This window comes from Phoxinus phoxinus (assembly GCF_949152265.1).
Source record: "Phoxinus phoxinus genome assembly, chromosome: 17".
Taxonomy (NCBI): Eukaryota; Metazoa; Chordata; class Actinopteri; order Cypriniformes; family Leuciscidae; genus Phoxinus; species Phoxinus phoxinus.
The window spans coordinates 33,742,952-33,760,451 of record NC_136892.1 but is presented as its reverse complement, the minus strand read 5'-3'; the positions used below and the strand labels follow the sequence as shown (position 1 = coordinate 33,760,451).

The 17,500-nt window shown below is 42.8% G+C and overlaps 2 protein-coding genes across 3 annotated transcripts in view; one reads left to right on the top strand and one right to left on the bottom strand.

Moving 5' to 3' along the window:
- Positions 1–9,585, top strand: part of nop14 (NOP14 nucleolar protein homolog (yeast)) — a 20,218-nt gene extending 10,633 nt beyond the window's left edge. For both annotated transcript variants that reach the window (XM_079584984.1, XM_079584983.1), the window contains 9 exons: positions 54–139; positions 602–737; positions 819–920; positions 1,003–1,156; positions 1,352–1,499; positions 7,704–7,851; positions 8,577–8,695; positions 8,793–8,948; positions 9,367–9,585. In XM_079584984.1, the coding sequence (XP_079441110.1) occupies positions 54–139; positions 602–737; positions 819–920; positions 1,003–1,156; positions 1,352–1,499; positions 7,704–7,851; positions 8,577–8,695; positions 8,793–8,948; positions 9,367–9,463 (1,146 nt within the window). In that variant the 3' untranslated portion in view covers positions 9,464–9,585. The remainder of the gene's footprint in view (positions 1–53; positions 140–601; positions 738–818; positions 921–1,002; positions 1,157–1,351; positions 1,500–7,703; positions 7,852–8,576; positions 8,696–8,792; positions 8,949–9,366) is intronic.
- Positions 9,586–10,762: 1,177 nt separating this feature from the next.
- LOC306985211 (vimentin) lies at positions 10,763–16,408 on the bottom strand. Its single transcript, XM_079587200.1, has 4 exons — positions 16,307–16,408; positions 13,525–14,416; positions 12,113–12,793; positions 10,763–10,970 (listed from the first exon to the last, which is right to left on the bottom strand). Exons 2-4 carry the CDS (start codon positions 13,988–13,990, stop codon positions 10,909–10,911), a joined length of 1,209 nt encoding a protein of 402 aa, XP_079443326.1. The 5' UTR covers positions 13,991–14,416; positions 16,307–16,408; the 3' UTR covers positions 10,763–10,908.
- Positions 16,409–17,500: the final 1,092 nt, after the last annotated feature.

Below are 17,500 nucleotides of genomic sequence, written 5' to 3'. Positions count from 1 at the left end.
GAGAGAGAGTGTGTGTTGAATGAGATTGTTCAGTGTTTTATTCTTGCGTTCAGAGGTTGTTCGGCTTTCTGCTTGAGTATGTCGGTGAACTCGCCTCCCAGAATCCTCCTGATCTCAGAACAGTCAACTTACTCATCCCGTGAGTAACACACACACACACACACACAATGTTTGTACTCATCTTTATGTATACATACTGTTTTTTGCCTTTCCTGTTTTAACTTGTAAAGCACTTTGGGTCAACTGCTGTTCGGTTAAATGTGCTATACAAATAAAATGACTTGACTTGACACACAAACTCACTCACACACACACACACACACACACACACACACACACACACACACACACACACACACACACACACACATACACACTCACTCACTCACTCACACACACACACTCACTCACTCACTCACTCACTCACTCACTCACACACTCACTCACTCACTCACTAACACACACACACACACACACACACACACACACACACACACACACACACACACACACACACTCTCTCACTCACTCACTCACTCGCACACAAACACTCACACACACACTCACTTACGTGCGTTTACGTGTGTGTGTGTGTGCGCAGTCAGATCTGCAGTCTGTGTCAGCTGTTCCCAGAGGCCGCCTGTAAAGCCGTCCAGATGTTGCTCAGTGACAGCGCTCACAGCATGGAGGAGACGCTGGAGGTCAAAGGTCGCGCGCCGATGCCTGACCTGGACATGGTGCGCTGATGGTCTCCCGATACACACTTACAGCGAGGAGACGCGGATCCTGAACTGATGGTGTGTGTGTTTGTGTTGTAGTTGGTCCTTCTGAAGATCACGGCGCTGTTGTTCCCCACATCAGACTTCAGACATCCGGTGACGACGCCAGCGTTCCTCTACATCAGCCAGGCGCTCAGCAAGGTGTGTGTGTGTGTGTGTGTGTTTCATAGAGTGCTTCAGTGGTGTTGTTCCTGCAGCTGATGTGTGTGTGTGTGTGTTTCAGTGTGTCGTGGTGTCTCTGGAAGACGCCATTAAGGGTTTGATCCTCTGCTGTCTGGCGCTGGAGTTTGTGTCTCTGTCCAAGAGGTTTTTCCCAGAGCTGATGAACTTCCTGCTGGGGCTCCTGCACCTGACGGTCCCCGACAAGAGCAACACAGGTGAGTGTGCGAGTGAGAGTCAGTGAGAGTGCGCGAGTGAGAGTGAGTGAGTGTGAGTGAGTGAGTGTGAGTGAGTGTGAATGTGTAAATCAATGCGTTAATGTGTGTTGTGCTAGTGTCCAGGTTGTGATTCTGACGTGTGTGTGTGTGTGTGTGTGTGTGTGTGTGTGTGTGTGTGTGTGTGTGTGTGTGTAGGTTATGCAGTGTTGAGTCCGTTCAGACAGCAGGGGAAGAACTGCGATCTGTTGGTTCTGACGGATCCAAACGCGTCTCAGAGCTGGAGCAGAAAACCAGTGTCACTGCATACAGCCGTCAGAAGCCCAGCGGAGAGAGAGCACTGCAGGTACTCACTCACTCTCACACTCAATCACTCACTCACACACTCACTATCACTCTCCCACTCACTCACTATCACTCACTCACTCTCTCACACACTCACTATCACTCACTATCACTCTCCCACTCACTCACACTCTCACACTCACTCACACTCTCACACTCTCTCACACTCACTCACACTCACACTCACTCACTATCACTCACTCACTCTCACACTCACTCACACTCACTCACTCACTCACTATCACTCTCCCACTCACTCTCACACTCACTCACACTCACTCACTATCACTCTCCCACTCACTCACTATCACTCACTCACTCTCACACTCAATCACTCACTCACTCACACTCACTATCACTCACACTCACTCACACTCACTCACACACTCACTATCACTCACTATCACTCGCACTCACTCACTATCACTCACTATCACTCACTATCACTCACTATCACTCACTATCACTCACTATCACTCACACTCACTCACACTCACTCACTATCACACTCACTCACACACTCACTATCACTCACTATCACTCACTATCACTCACACTCACTCACTATCACTCACTATCACTCACTATCACTCACTCACTATCACTCACTATCACTCACTATCACTCACTATCACTCACTATCACTCACTATCACTCACTATCACTCACTATCACTCACTCACTATCACTCACTATCACTCGCACTCACTCACTATCACTCACTATCACTCACTATCACTCACTATCACTCACTATCACTCGCACTCACTCACTATCACTCACTATCACTCACTATCACTCACTATCACTCACTATCACTCACTATCACTCACACTCACTCACACTCACTCACACTCACTCACTATCACACTCACTCACACACTCACTATCACTCGCACTCACTCACTATCACTCACTATCACTCACTATCACTCACTATCACTCACTATCACTCACTATCACTCACTATCACTCACTATCACTCACTCACTATCACTCACACTCACTCACTCACTATCACTCACTCACTCACTCACTCACACACACTCACTCACTATCACTCACACTCACTCACTCACTCACTATCACTTACTATCACTCGCACTCACTCATTCACTATCACTCTCCCACTCACACACTCACTATCACTCACACTCACTCACTATCACTCACTATCACTCACTCACTATCACTCACTATCACTCACACTCACTCACTCACTCACTATCACTCACTCACTCACTCACACACACTCACTCACTATCACTCACACTCACTCACTCACTCACTATCACACTCACACACTCACTATCACTCACTATCACTCACACTCACTCACTATCACTCACTATCACTCTCCCACTCACTCACTATCACACTCCCACTCACTCACTATCTCACTCTCACACTCACTCACTATCACTCACTTACTCTCACACTCACTCACTCACACTCACTCACTATCACTCACTATCACTCTCACACTCACTCACTATCACTCTCACACTCACTCACTATCACTCTCACACTCACTCACTATCACTCACTCTCTCACTCACTATCACTCACTATCACTCACTCACTATCACTCTCACACTCACTCACTATCACTCACTCTCTCACTCGCTATCACTCACTATCACTCACACTCACTCACTCACTATCACTCACTCACTATCACTCACTCACTATCACTCACTCACTATCACTCACTCACTATCACTCACTCACTATCACTCACTCACTATCACTCTCACACTCACTCACTCACTATTAGACTCACTCACTTTCACTCACTCACTCACTATCACTCATTCACTCACTATCACTCACTCACTATCACTCACTCACTCACTCACTATCACACACACTCACTCACTATCACTCACTCACTCTCACACTCACTCACTCTCACACTCACTCACTCACACACACTCACTCACTCACTATCACTCACTCTCACACACACTCACTCTCACTCACGATCACTCACGATCACTCACTATCACTCACTATCACTCACTCACTATCACTCACTCACTCACTCACTCTCACACTCACTCACTATCACTCTCACACTCACTCACTCACTCACACACACTCACTCACTCACTATCACTCACTCTCACACACACTCACTCTCACTCACTCTCACACTCTCTCTCTCACTCACGATCACTCACTATCACTCACTATCACTCACTATCACTCACTATCACTCACTATCACTCACTATCACTCTCACACTCACTCACTATCACACTCACTCACTCACTATCACTCACTCACTCTCACACACACTCACTCACTATCACTCACTCACTCTCACACACACTCACTCACTCTCACACTCTCTCTCTCACTCACTCACTCACTCTCACACTCACTCACTCTCACACACACTCACTCACTATCACTCACTCACTCTCACACACACTCACTCACTATCACTCTCACACTCACTCACTCTCACACTCTCTCTCTCACTCACGATCACTCACTATCACTCACTATCACTCACTATCACTCACTATCACTCACTATCACTCACTATCACTCACTATCACTCACTATCACTCACTATCACTCTCACACTCACTATCACTCACTATCACTCTCCCACTCACTCACTATCACTCACTATCACTCTCACACTCTCACACTCACTCACACTCTCACACTCACTCACTATCACTCACTATCACTCTCACACTCACTCACACTCTCACACTCACTCACTCACTCACTATCACTCACTATCACTCTCCCACTCACTCACACTCACACACTCACTATCACTCACTATCACTCACTCACTCACTCACTATCACACACACTCACTCACTATCACTCACTCACTCTCACACTCACTCACTCTCACACTCACTCACTCACACACACTCACTCACTCACTATCACTCACTCTCACACACACTCACTCTCACTCACTCTCACACTCTCTCTCTCACTCACGATCACTCACGATCACTCACTATCACTCACTATCACTCACTATCACTCACTATCACTCACTCACTATCACTCACTCACTATCACTCTCCCACTCACTATCACTCACACACTCACTATCACTCACTCACTCTCACACACACTCACTCACTATCACTCTCACACTCACTCACTCTCACACTCACTCACACACACTCACTCACTATCACTCACTCTCACACACACTCACTCACTATCACTCACTATCACTCACTATCACTCACTATCACTCACTATCACTCACTATCACTCACTATCACTCTCACACTCTCACACTCTCACACTCACTCACACTCTCACACTCACTCACTATCACTCACTATCACTCTCACACTCACTCACACTCTCACACTCACTCACTCACTCACTCACTATCACTCACTATCACTCTCCCACTCACTCACACTCACACACTCACTATCACTCACTATCACTCACACTCACTCACTCACTATCACTCTCCCACTCACTATCACTCACACACTCACTATCACTCACTCACTCTCACACACACTCACTCACTATCACTCTCACACTCACTCACTCTCACACTCACTCACACACACTCACTCACTATCACTCACTCTCACACACACTCACTCACTATCACTCACTATCACTCACTATCACTCACTATCACTCACTATCACTCACTCACTATCACTCTCCCACTCACTCACTATCACTCACTATCACACTCACTATCACACTCACTCTCTCACTCACTATCACTCACTCACTCACTATCTCACTCACTCACTCACTATCTCACTCACTCACTCACTCACTCACTATCACTCACTCTCACTCACTATCTCTCTCTCTCACTCTCACACACACTCACTCACTATCACTCACTCACTCTCACACACACTCACTCACTATCACTCTCACTCACTCACTCTCACACACACTCACTCACTATCACTCTCACACTCACTCACTCTCACACACACTCACTCACTATCACTCTCACACTCACTCACTCTCACACACACCCACTCACTATCACTCTCACACTCACTCACTCTCACACACACCCACTCACTATCACTCTCACACTCACTCACTCACACACACTCACTCACTATCACTCTCACACTCACTCACTCTCACACACACTCACTCACTATCACTCACTCTCACACTCTCTCTCTCACTCACGATCACTCACTATCACTCTCACACTCACTCACTCTCACACACACTCACTCACTATCACTCTCACACTCACTCACTCTCACACACACTCACTCACTATCACTCTCACACTCACTCACTCTCACACACACTCACTCACTATCACTCTCACACTCACTCACTCACTCACTCACTCACTATCACTCTCACACTCACTCACTCACACACACTCACTCACTATCACTCTCACACTCACTCACTCTCACACACACTCACTCACTATCACTCTCACACACACCCACTCACTCACTCACTCACTATCACTCTCACACTCACTCACTCACACACACTCACTCACTATCACTCTCACACTCACTCACTCTCACACACACTCACTCACTATCACTCACTCTCACACACACCCACTCACTATCACTCTCACACTCACTCACTCACACACACTCACTCACTATCACTCTCACACTCACTCACTCTCACACACACTCACTCACTATCACTCACTCTCACACTCTCTCTCTCACTCACGATCACTCACTATCACTCTCACACTCACTCACTCTCACACACTCACTCACTATCACTCTCACACTCACTCACTCACTCTCACACACACTCACTCACTATCACTCTCACACTCACTCACTCACTCTCACACACACTCACTCACTATCACTCTCACACTCACTCACTCTCACACACACTCACTCACTCTCACACTTTTCTACCATCTCGGTTTCCTTTTTGTGAACTTTGGACCCTGTCGCATGATCCGAAGCTCAGCAAAATGCTTCCTTTCGTTTTGTTAATCTGTAATTATTTAAGGTAAATAGCCTATATTTCGCATATAGGCCTATATACTAGTTTTATATATTTAGCTTTATTCTGTTTTCTCCGTTCACAGAAGTGCTTTAAGTGCGTGATGTGACGTTGTGTGGATCCATGTTCTACACTATCCTGCAATTTTCGCTGGTTTCAAAAAACAAAAAGTTGCATATTACCTGCTATTAATTTTCACTGAAATGTAGGCCTAATTTTTGACAGTTGGTGACATACAGTATGGAAAACTAACGCCAGCGCATTCCCATTGCGACTTATCAATGATGACTGACAGCTGTGCATGGGCATTTCACTCACGTTGGATAGGCTATGCGCGTCAATATCACATTTGCTCAGTCTGTACTATTTGAATTCATGATTGGTTAACTGGCAAATTAAAATAGTTAACAGAACGATAAAATAGCGTTGTTAACCGGTTAATGGCCATTTCAAATAAGCATGTCTGTTCAGAACGATTAAATTAGATTTGGTTTCTGGTTCTGGTTATGCTCCTGTCAAAATTTCGTTCGTTTGTTTTCGTTCATTGAACAGGTTCAGAGACCTGATTTCTGCTACATTTTAAACATCTTCCATTGAATTTTTACATTTGGTATTTTATATAGCAATATTTTATGTTGGGCCTGTAATCATTTGTTTTTGAAAAGTGTTTTATATTTCGTTCATATTTTATATTTCTACATTCTTAATCAAACATTTGCCCATTTTCTTTTGAGAATATAAAAAAATATATATATATAAAAACATTTTTGAGGATATACTTAATATATACTCAATATATATATCAACTTTTCTTTTATTTGATATATGCTAAAAGTATTTTCCATGTAGTAATTATATATATAAATTATTAATTGATTGAATTTACAGAAAAGATACTATATCGTGATATATATCGTTATCGGGATATGAGATTTTGGTCATATCGCCCAGCCCTAACACTCACTCACTCACACTCACTCACACACACACTTTCACACTCACTCACACACACACACACATATATATATATATATACACAGTCAGTATATTTGTAACTATTGTCATGTTCAGTGCTTCATAGCAGTGGGTGGAGCTCTTGCTTATTTAGATTCTCTGATTGGTGGAGGTTTTCTGTGGAATCATGGGTAATGTAGTTCTTCTACACCGCTGTTATGTGATGTTCTGCTGAGTTAATCGAGTCCGTAATGATGTGTTTCAGGCTGTCGCTCGTCGACTCGTGTCTGGATCTGGTGAAGCGATGCACGTCTCTCTATAAGGACCTGCCGTCATACACACACATCTTCCAGCCAATCAGAACGCTCCTCCTGGACCATCTTCCCGTGGCGCTCTACCCGTCCTGCACACAGGTTCATGCTCGCTCATGACATCATCATTTTATAACAGTTATAGCGAATAACGTATTGCTCAGGACTGTTAGACGGACCGTACACTAATGAACAGGAGAATGTGAGCGCTGTGTGTTCAGGCGTTCTCAGCGCGTCACAAAAAGTAAATCACCGTTAGAAAGAAACTTGAGACTTCAAATAAAGATTGTATCAATGACATCGTTACACCAGTAGGTGGCGACAAGAGACTGATAACAACATGAGTGAGTCATTGAATCATTCATTCGAGAGATTCGTTCAGAAACGCTGATTCTTCCAGTAATGAACCACATGAAGTCTTTATGAGTGAGTCATTGAATCATTCATTTGAGAGATTCGTTCAGAAACGCTGATTCTTCCAGTAATGAACCACATGAAGTCTTTATGAGGGAGTCATTGAATCATTCATTTGAGAGATTCGTTCAGAAACGCTGATTCTTCCAGTAATGAACCACATGAAGTCTATATGAGTGAGTCATTGAATCATTAATTCGAGAGATTCGTTCAGAAACGCTGATTCTTCCAGTAATGAACCACATGAAGTCTTTATGAGTGAGTCATTGAATCATTCACATTGACACATTAACGTTCCTCGGGAAGCATTAGTTCAGTATAACCGAGTTCCTGGAACTGCCCGTGCGAAAGCTCTTCATGTTCACAACGAACGGGTCACTTTGATTAATTCTGGGTTTTTATATCTCCTGCAGGATCTTCACAGAGAGATATTAGATGCCATTCCCGAAACCCCTTCCCAGCATGCACCTCTGGTGTTCAAGAAGAAGAAACCCATCCCACTGAAACTCTTCACTCCTAAAATAGTGGAAATGTGAGTCTCTGTGTGAATGTGAGCTTTGCAGTATTCTCCTGTTCTCTCTGTAACACACACACACACACCGCTGACTGGACTCTTCTTCCTCCCCCAGTCTGGATTACGGGAAGAAGCGCGGGAACACTAAAGAGGAGAAGGAGCGAGAGCGACTCAAGCACAAGCACAAGCGTGAGTTTAAGGGAGCGCTGAGGGAGATCCGCAAGGACACGCGCTTCCTGGCGCGGGAGAAACTCAATGACATCATGAGCAGGTGAGCGCCATGTGAGGGGTCATGTGATTGATGTCTGTGATGTCGTGTCATGTGATGTGTCGTGATGTCATGTGATGTGTCGTGATGTCATGTGATGTTGTGTCACGTGATGTCGTGTCATGTGATGTCACGTGATGTCGCGTCATGTGATGTCACGTCATGTGATGTCGCGTCATGTGATGTCACGTGATGTCGTGTCATGTGATGTCATGTGATGTCACATGATGTCGTGTCATGTGATGTCACGTGATGTCGTGTCATGTTATATTTCATGTTGTGATGTCGTGTCGTGATGTAATGTTTCATGCCATTTGTTGTCATGTCGTGTGATGTTGATGTGTGATGTCATGTGATGTGTCGTGATGTGTCATGTCATGTGATCGTGACTGTCTCTGATGGTGTTGTGTTTGTGCGTCAGGGACTCGGAGAGGAAGAGGAAGGTGAAGGAGCTCTTCGGCAGTCTGGCCAATCAGGAGGGAGAATGGAAGGCCCTCAAGAGGAAGAAGATGAAGTGATGATTTTAACACCATGCTTTCCGTCATGAACTGCTTGAGTACGCGGAGACGCTGCACATGTATTCTCAAGAGGAGGTTTTGTACGTGACATTCTGAGAAATAAAGGAACCTGTGCAGTGAGACTCTGTCTTTGTGTGGATCCCAGTTTGGATTTTTTAACTGTCAGATTCCTGGTTTATTGGCTCTTTTCCCTATGACATAATAATCATCATTCAGAAGCACTCCTAGTGAAGTTGAGTTTCCTAGGTGGAAGTTGGAGTTTCCAAGTTGAAAATTCCTAGTTGGAGTTTCCTAGTCGGAAATTAGTCTGAACGGCCTCACGTCTTTTTTCTTTTTTTTTTTTTAACTGAGAAACTGAGATAATTTTGATCCCAGAGTTTTCCGAGTTGGGTGTGCCATAGACTTGGCAGAGAGAAGGAGAACTGTTGGAAATGTCCTACTTCCCTCTTCCTAAATCATGATTACTAGCTCGTTCTGTTCAATTGCTTTTTTATAACCAGTGCTTTATCTCTATTACTGTTTCCCAGTAGCAAATACGACTTGCGAGGGCGTTCATGTCCAATTCCTGACTGGAAAACTCATGTTTACTCGTAACTCTGCCTTCACATGCCATCAGAATTGATGAGTTTCTTAGTCAGAAATTCCTAGTTGGAGTTTCCTAGTGTTCCTCTAAAGTTGTATTTATTACTGGGAAACTGATCATTTTTAAGGAAAATAGCCTGTATTTGAGCAGAATCACAGGATGGTCAGCAAGCTGGTTTCAAGTTGAGGCGGAATAGAGATGTGCGGTGAGACTATCTTTATGTGGATAATCCAGTTTGGATATTTTTGACCTTTTAACTGTCAGATTCCTGGTTTATTGGCTCTTTTCCCAATGACGGATTTGAGTAAACATCATTCAAAAGCTTAAACACTCAAAATTCATCCTGTGAAAACAGACTTCAAATTTGTACGAACTTAGTTAGACAAATGTTTTTTTTATATATATAGTTGAAAATTCCTTGTTGTCTTCTCAAGTCGTATTTACTACTGGGAAACTGATCGTTTTGATGAAAATATCCTGTATTTGAGCAGAATCACAGGATCGTCAGCAAGCTTCAAGTTGAGGCGGAGTAGAGCTGTGAATGACTATTGTTGTCAAGTCATATTTATTTCTATTGACTGTTTATTGTATAAAGCGTTAACGTTGTAAAATCAATCAATTATAGATTTTTTAACTCCAACTGATCACGCCAAAGACAACAGTGACACGAAACAAACAAATAGAAACTCCAGAAATCAAGGGTCCAATAATCAGAGACGCGTGTGCATTGAACTCAAGCTTTATTTAGTACCTGGTAACATTTTGGTTCTTTTACATGAGACAAGGTTGTACATCTCGTGAGTCTCAGTTAACTAGTTTAGTGGGACAGGTTTAGTCGGGTTCTTCAGGCGTCCGTGAGTCCTCAGGCAACAGCCGTGTGAGTCTCTACAGTGCGGGACACGGACGTGGTTCTCTCCTCCGTCACTGCGGGAACAACACATCAGATTAACACCAAGAACTTTCTAAGGCTTCATGTCATATCACAATTATCGTAAATACAAGTTTCCTAGTCGGACATTTCTGGTCTGAGTTTCCTAGATGAAAATTCCTAGTCTGGATTTTCTAGTCTAAAATTCCTATTTGGAAATTCATAGTTCCTAGTTGGAGTTTTTTAGTCGGAAATTGGACGTAAACAATTCAGGTCCAATTTTTGATTTTTTTGATTTTTTTTAATAAAAATGTTAAATTAAACTCCAACTAGGAAACTCAGGCTAGGTATTTCCGACTAGAAAATCCGTATTTACGATTATTCTGATAGTAAAGTTTGATTCAGCGTTTGTTCGGAACGATCAGAAAGTGTTCGATGCCCAATTTTTCCTCTGTATTTACAAAGTCGGCAAGTGTATGATGCCGAGCGTTTAAAATCTGTTCATATTTCAAAAGTTGTGTAGCATATATCAGTTTATGTCTGAAAGCCGGAATACACGACTTTTAAAACCTGAACGGATTGCCAGAAGCATGAAAAATGAAATCAATATGTGCAAAAAACTGCTTTTTTCAGTAAAATATCAAAACATTCTTAAATCGAGATGCATTTACTCAAGAAGCAAGATGACAAAATATTAAGTCTCTTTTTCTGAAAAAATATATTAAAATGTATTAAAATGAAGTCAGTTTTTGCTATTTAAAAAAAAAGTAAGAACAAATATCTGACAAAGGGGCCAGAAAAATAATCCTGTTTTCCCTTTAAATTAAGATGAACTTTCTGACCCATTGGCAGACACTTGTTGTTGTTTTAAACATAAATCACTTCATTTTGTAATTTTCATTTGAGAATTTTTAAGTAATTGTCCTCCTTCTCCAGTAAATGCATCTTGATTTAGGAATGTTTGGATATTTGTGCTGGAAAACAAGACTGAATCACTGAATAAGAACATATTTTTTCCGTATTAACGCTTGATCTCCAACCGAGTGAAAGTGTGTGTCCACCAAACACTATTCCTGTGAAATCCGTCAACTCGAATCTGCAAACTTACTGTAAATTGGTGCAAACATCATTCGGTGTATTCCAGCCCTAATAAGCTAACAGAGAATCCTAAACCATTCGTATATTTTGGCGAACTCACCCGCGACCGCGGACAGCCCTTCGACGACGGAGATCCCGAGCCGCTTCTCCTCTCCCTCCAGGAGCTTCCTGTAGGTGGCGATCTCCGCGTCCAGCTTCAGCTTGATGTGGAGCAGCTCCTGATAGTCGGACATGTACTTCCCCATCTCCGCCTTGGTCTCGCAGAGCTGGTTCTCCAGCTGAGCGATGATGTCCTCCAGGCCGGACGCCTTGTCGAGGTGCGCGGCCTCCATGTCCTCGAGCTGCTGCTCCAGAGCCGCGTTACGGGCCCTCAGACCGTCGATCTGGTTCTGCAGGTCCGAAACCTGGCTGTGGAAGCTGCTGATCTCGTCCTTCATGGTCTTCATGTGGCCCTCGTGTTTGCTGGCCTGCACTTTGAGAGTGTCGAACTTGCCCTTGTACCACTTCTCGGCCTCCTGGACGTTGCGAGCGGCGACGGCCTCGATCTCGGCGCGCATGTTTCGCAGGTACGCCGCTAGATCGGGTCTGTCGGAGTCCAGCTCCACCGTCACCTTGGACTCCTCGATCTGCTTGAGGAGGTCGGCGACTTCCTCGTCGTGGAGCTTCTTCAGGAACTCGATCTCGGCCACCAGTTGCTCGATGCGCTTCTCCAGGTCGGCCTTCTGTAGCGTGGCGTTGTCCACGTCTTGGCGGAACTCGCGGAGAATCATTTCGGCCTCCTCTGTGGAGTCAAATCATCAAGGTCATTATTGAGGTCCTATACAAGTGGTATTATACAAGTTACCAGAGGTGGACAGTAACGAAGTACATTTACTTGAGTACTGAGTAAAGCCTTTTTTGCCTTTTTCCACATTTGTTGCCATTGGCTCTTGACTTCTGTACTTGAGTATTATTTTTTCTGGAAACTTTTTACTTTAACCTCACTACATTTGAAAGACAAATATCTTAGTTTTTACTCCTTAACATTACAAAACCTTAACATTTCTGTCAAGGTCCTTGAGTAGTAATGTCAGTCAGGGGATTTTTATTTATTTGTTTCTAAAACGTGATTTGTCAGGGTTAGTGGAAGGAACTCGCGGACAATCAATTCAAGTGGTGTTATTGAACTAGTTCTAAATAATCATTTGTTAACAAGCAAGTATTCATTACTTCAGGGAGCTCATTGAATCTGCATTAAATTACTACATTGTTTAAATGACTAACTGTGATTTTGTATATGTACATTTCTGAAATACATAACCTCTGATAACAGAACACAGTTTAAATTGTAATATGGACTCATGCACTTGTATTGTGAAAAGCACTATACAAATAAACGAATACAAGCGTCTACAACTCCAGACCGTTTAGAACGTTTAAATGTAATTTCGGTGATCAAGGATGAGTTTTAAGGGATGGAACGATTGACTACACGCAGACTTTAACTAAGAGCGTGTTAATCTCCGTCCTCACCTCTGATGGCCATCTCCTCCTCCAGCTTCATCCTCCAGACCTCCACCTCCTCCTCGATGTAGCCTCTCTCGATGTCAGCCGAGCCCTTCTCCGCGGTCAGGGCTTCGATCAGCGCCCTCATCTCCTTAAACTTCAGCTCGTACTCGTCCCCGAGGCCCGTGGGTCCGGCCTTAAAGCGCCCCTGAAGCGCCTCCAGCTCGGCTCTCAGCGAGGCGTTCCGGGTCTCCAGCGCCTGGACCTTCTCGATGTACCCGGCGAAGCGCACGTTCAGCTCCTGCATCTCCTCCTTCTCGTTGGTCTGGTGCTGATGGATCTCGGTGGCCACCTCCACAGCCTGCCCCGGGAAGCCGGCCCGACCGCGGCTGAGCGACGAGCCTCGGCATCGGGACGGGGACGGGCTCTGGACCCGCATGCGGCTGGAGCCGCTGACGCTCAGGCTCTTCTGCGAGTACGACGTTCCTCTCATGACTTTATCCTCGGCTTCTGCTCTCGAAGGCTCTCCTGCTGCGAGACTCTTGCTCGGGTTTATATGGAGCTGCTAAGAATCTTGCACTGGCGCTTGAAAGTCTTGCAGGGTTTGACATGTTTTAAATGCGGATCATGAGCGAGTTGGAAGGCTTGAGTTTCTCATTAGCTCACGTATGATTGTTATTTGAGGCCGAGAGGCTCTCGCACTGCAGTGCCACATAACCAGTGTGTGTGTGAGCGCCACTATTGCTTCTCTCTGAAACTCCAGGCCAGTGTGGCTCACTGTTTCCATATCACCTCATGCGGAGGAATTCCTGCTTCACACACAGCTCTCTCTTCTGCTGGCTTCTTTCCGTGTGTTTGTCAGGTGTTCTTGAGTTGCGCTGTATTTTCATCTTGATTTAAGAATGTGTAGATATTCGTACTGGAAAACAAGATACATTTCCTGGAGGAGTGAGGATATTACGCCTTGTTTAATGAAAAAACAGAAAAATAATCTTGTTTTCCCTTTGAATGAAGTTGATTTTTCTGACATTTGCTCTTGTTTTAAACACAAACTCACTTCATTTTGATCAAAATTTCATTAAAAGAATAAAATAATTTTTGGTTCTTCTCCAGTTAATATATCTTGATTTAAGAACGTTCAGTTACTTGTACTGGAAAACAAGATTCATTTACTGGAGGAGTGAGGATATTACGCCTTGTTTAATGAAAAAAATATTCAAATGAAGTGAATTTGAGCTTAAAACAAGAACTAATATCTGCCAATGGAGTCTGATTGATTAAATTGATTTTTCACTCCACTTGCAGGTATTTGCTCTTGTTTTAAGCATAAACTCACTTCATTTTGATCAAATTTTTATTTAACAAATAAAGACTGCTTCTTCTCCAGTCAATGTGTCTTGATTTAAGAATGTTTAGATATTTGTGCCGGAAAACGAGACAGAAACACTGAGGAAGAACAGCATCTCATCAAAATGTTATACCGGTATTTAGAAGTGCTCCAGATTATCTTGATTCAGATCAAATGTACTAATTTTTTTTTTAAGATGCTCAATTGTATTTGGTTTAAAGTTAAATTTCACTTTCTCGATTTGAGAATTGCATGTACTGTAAAAAAAGTTTTTTTCGAAGTTGTGAATAGATTATTGGAGTTTTTCTTCTACTTAAAAAAAATCATGTTTAATTGAATATATATTATATATTTCTATATAATTACTAGCGATTTCTGAGTAAATTCTACACCCGATTTTTTTCAGCTGCAGATTTAAGCTGGTTTGAGTAGATATATGACGTGTGTGTGTGTGTGTAGCTGGAATGTGATCGTCTCATGAGAATATTATGACATTCCCAGCTCTTCACATCACTGACTCAACACTATGACTGATGCTGTTAATATACTGTATATATGCAGGAATAATAAGCGCTGAATACATCGCTCTTCAAGCTGCAGTTTTACGCATTCATCATCCTATATTTCTGTGTACATAAGACTGTTGTGTAGGCCTACTGGGGTTCATTTTAACAACCTATCAGCGATTAAACGCAAATTGTTGAAATCAGCACTTTTCAACTGTTTACAAGGCAGTGATATAATCTGACATTATTACGGAAGAATAACTGTAGATCCCCCGCTGAGAGATTGTTTCTGATATTGCACTAGTTTAAGTTTAATTGGTTTCAATCTGGCGTTCCTCAGGGGTCCGGTTTAGGCCCTTTTCTCTTTTACTCATTTACATTTTCCCTCTTGGTCTTAAACTTGTATTTTTATGCAGATGACAGCCAGATTTACAAACATTCAGAACCTAATGTGGCTGTGGCCTTTCTTTCTCAAAGTATGAGATAAAAGCGGATGTTTCAAAAGACTGAGGCTCGCCACACCGGCTAACATGCTAATCTACTATTTCTGTTTCTGTTTCTTCTTCTGAGAATACATTTTAGTCAGTATCTCCTCCTAGAGCTTTAAACTCTGACTCGGGATTCTAACTGATCCGACTTACTGAATATCTGTATCGGACTTCCAAACATTCCCAACTTCTCATAAACTTTCATTGAGGGGGTCAAAATGTTCTTACAGTAACTCTTATAAAGTATTTAATCCATTCCTAGCAAAGCTTACCAACTATCATAGACAATAGTGTCATTGTTCAGCTGATGTCAGTTCACCATAGTTTCTGCTCTCATTACTGCGGTTATTAATATTGTGCGTACTGTATTGCTTTTTATGACAGCGCTGGCTAACACACTTTAAGGCCGACACAAGAATGTGAAAAGTTAATAGGAGGTTAACAAGATCATCACATGAACACATCACCTGAGCTGGAGCTGTAATAGAACAGGATCAGTTTCTGCTTCATATGATCCTCATTCATCTTCAGATCTGCTTTCTCTTCACAGTCTCCAATCTGAACTAACGGCTTTGAAAAGCTAGTTGTGTCATCTAGTGGACAAAGACGAGATCAGCAGTTCATCTACTGTGTATTATGTTAAATATAAGTTACAGTTAACTCTGCATATGCACAAACTGTCATTTTCCAGTTGGGAAGCTACAAAAGAACATTTATTAGTTTTATAGTCTGGATCCCATGAGTTAAGGATAAAGCTATGGCTTTTTCTTGTGTAAATATGTTACGTTCTAATAAACTTTAATTGTAAATTTAAAGTAAAATACAACTCAATGATTTAGAGACGGCAATATTAACATTCTTAAACTGTTTATTGTAAATGGTTTATAACGCCTTCTATTGACTCCAAGTTAGATTTCTGCAAGTTAATTCAGCGAATGGCATTTAGTGATCAACTCACACATTTTGAGATGACAGAGAAACTCTTTTTTTTTTTTGAATTAAGTAGTAGGAAATTACATCCAGTTTTTTATATCAACTATGCATTCCGTTAATTTTGTGAATTGGTAAGTTTCGTCGGGGCGTGAAGAAATATACAGCTGAGTATCGTCGGCATAACAGTGAAAACTAATGCCATTATTCCTAATGGTAGCATGTGTGTGTGTGTGTGTGTGTGTCATGTACAGAGTGAACAGCAGCGGTCCTAGTACTGAGCCTTGTGGTACGCCATACTGAACTTGTGATTGATAAGACATCTCTTCATTTACTGCTACAAACTGATAACGGTCAGATAAGTATGATTTAAACCATGCTAGTGCAATTCCACTAATGCCAACATAATGTTCGAGTCTATTTAAAAGCATGTTGTGGTCAATGGTGTCGAATGCAGCACTAAGATCAAGTAATACTAATAAAATTAAAACATTACCAAAATGTCCTTAATTAGTTGCTCTAATACAGAGATGATTTACAATCTCAGCATTAACCAACACCATGAGTGGAAACTAATTTCACACACTTTCAACCGGAGCACAAACATGAGTTTTCTGTCTAATCTACAGTTAACCCGTTTCACCCAGCGCTAATCCTCTTGATCTGAGGCCGGTTACCGCGGTAAACACAGGGGGTCAGTCAGCAGACAGTCAGATGGAGTGTGTGTGAGT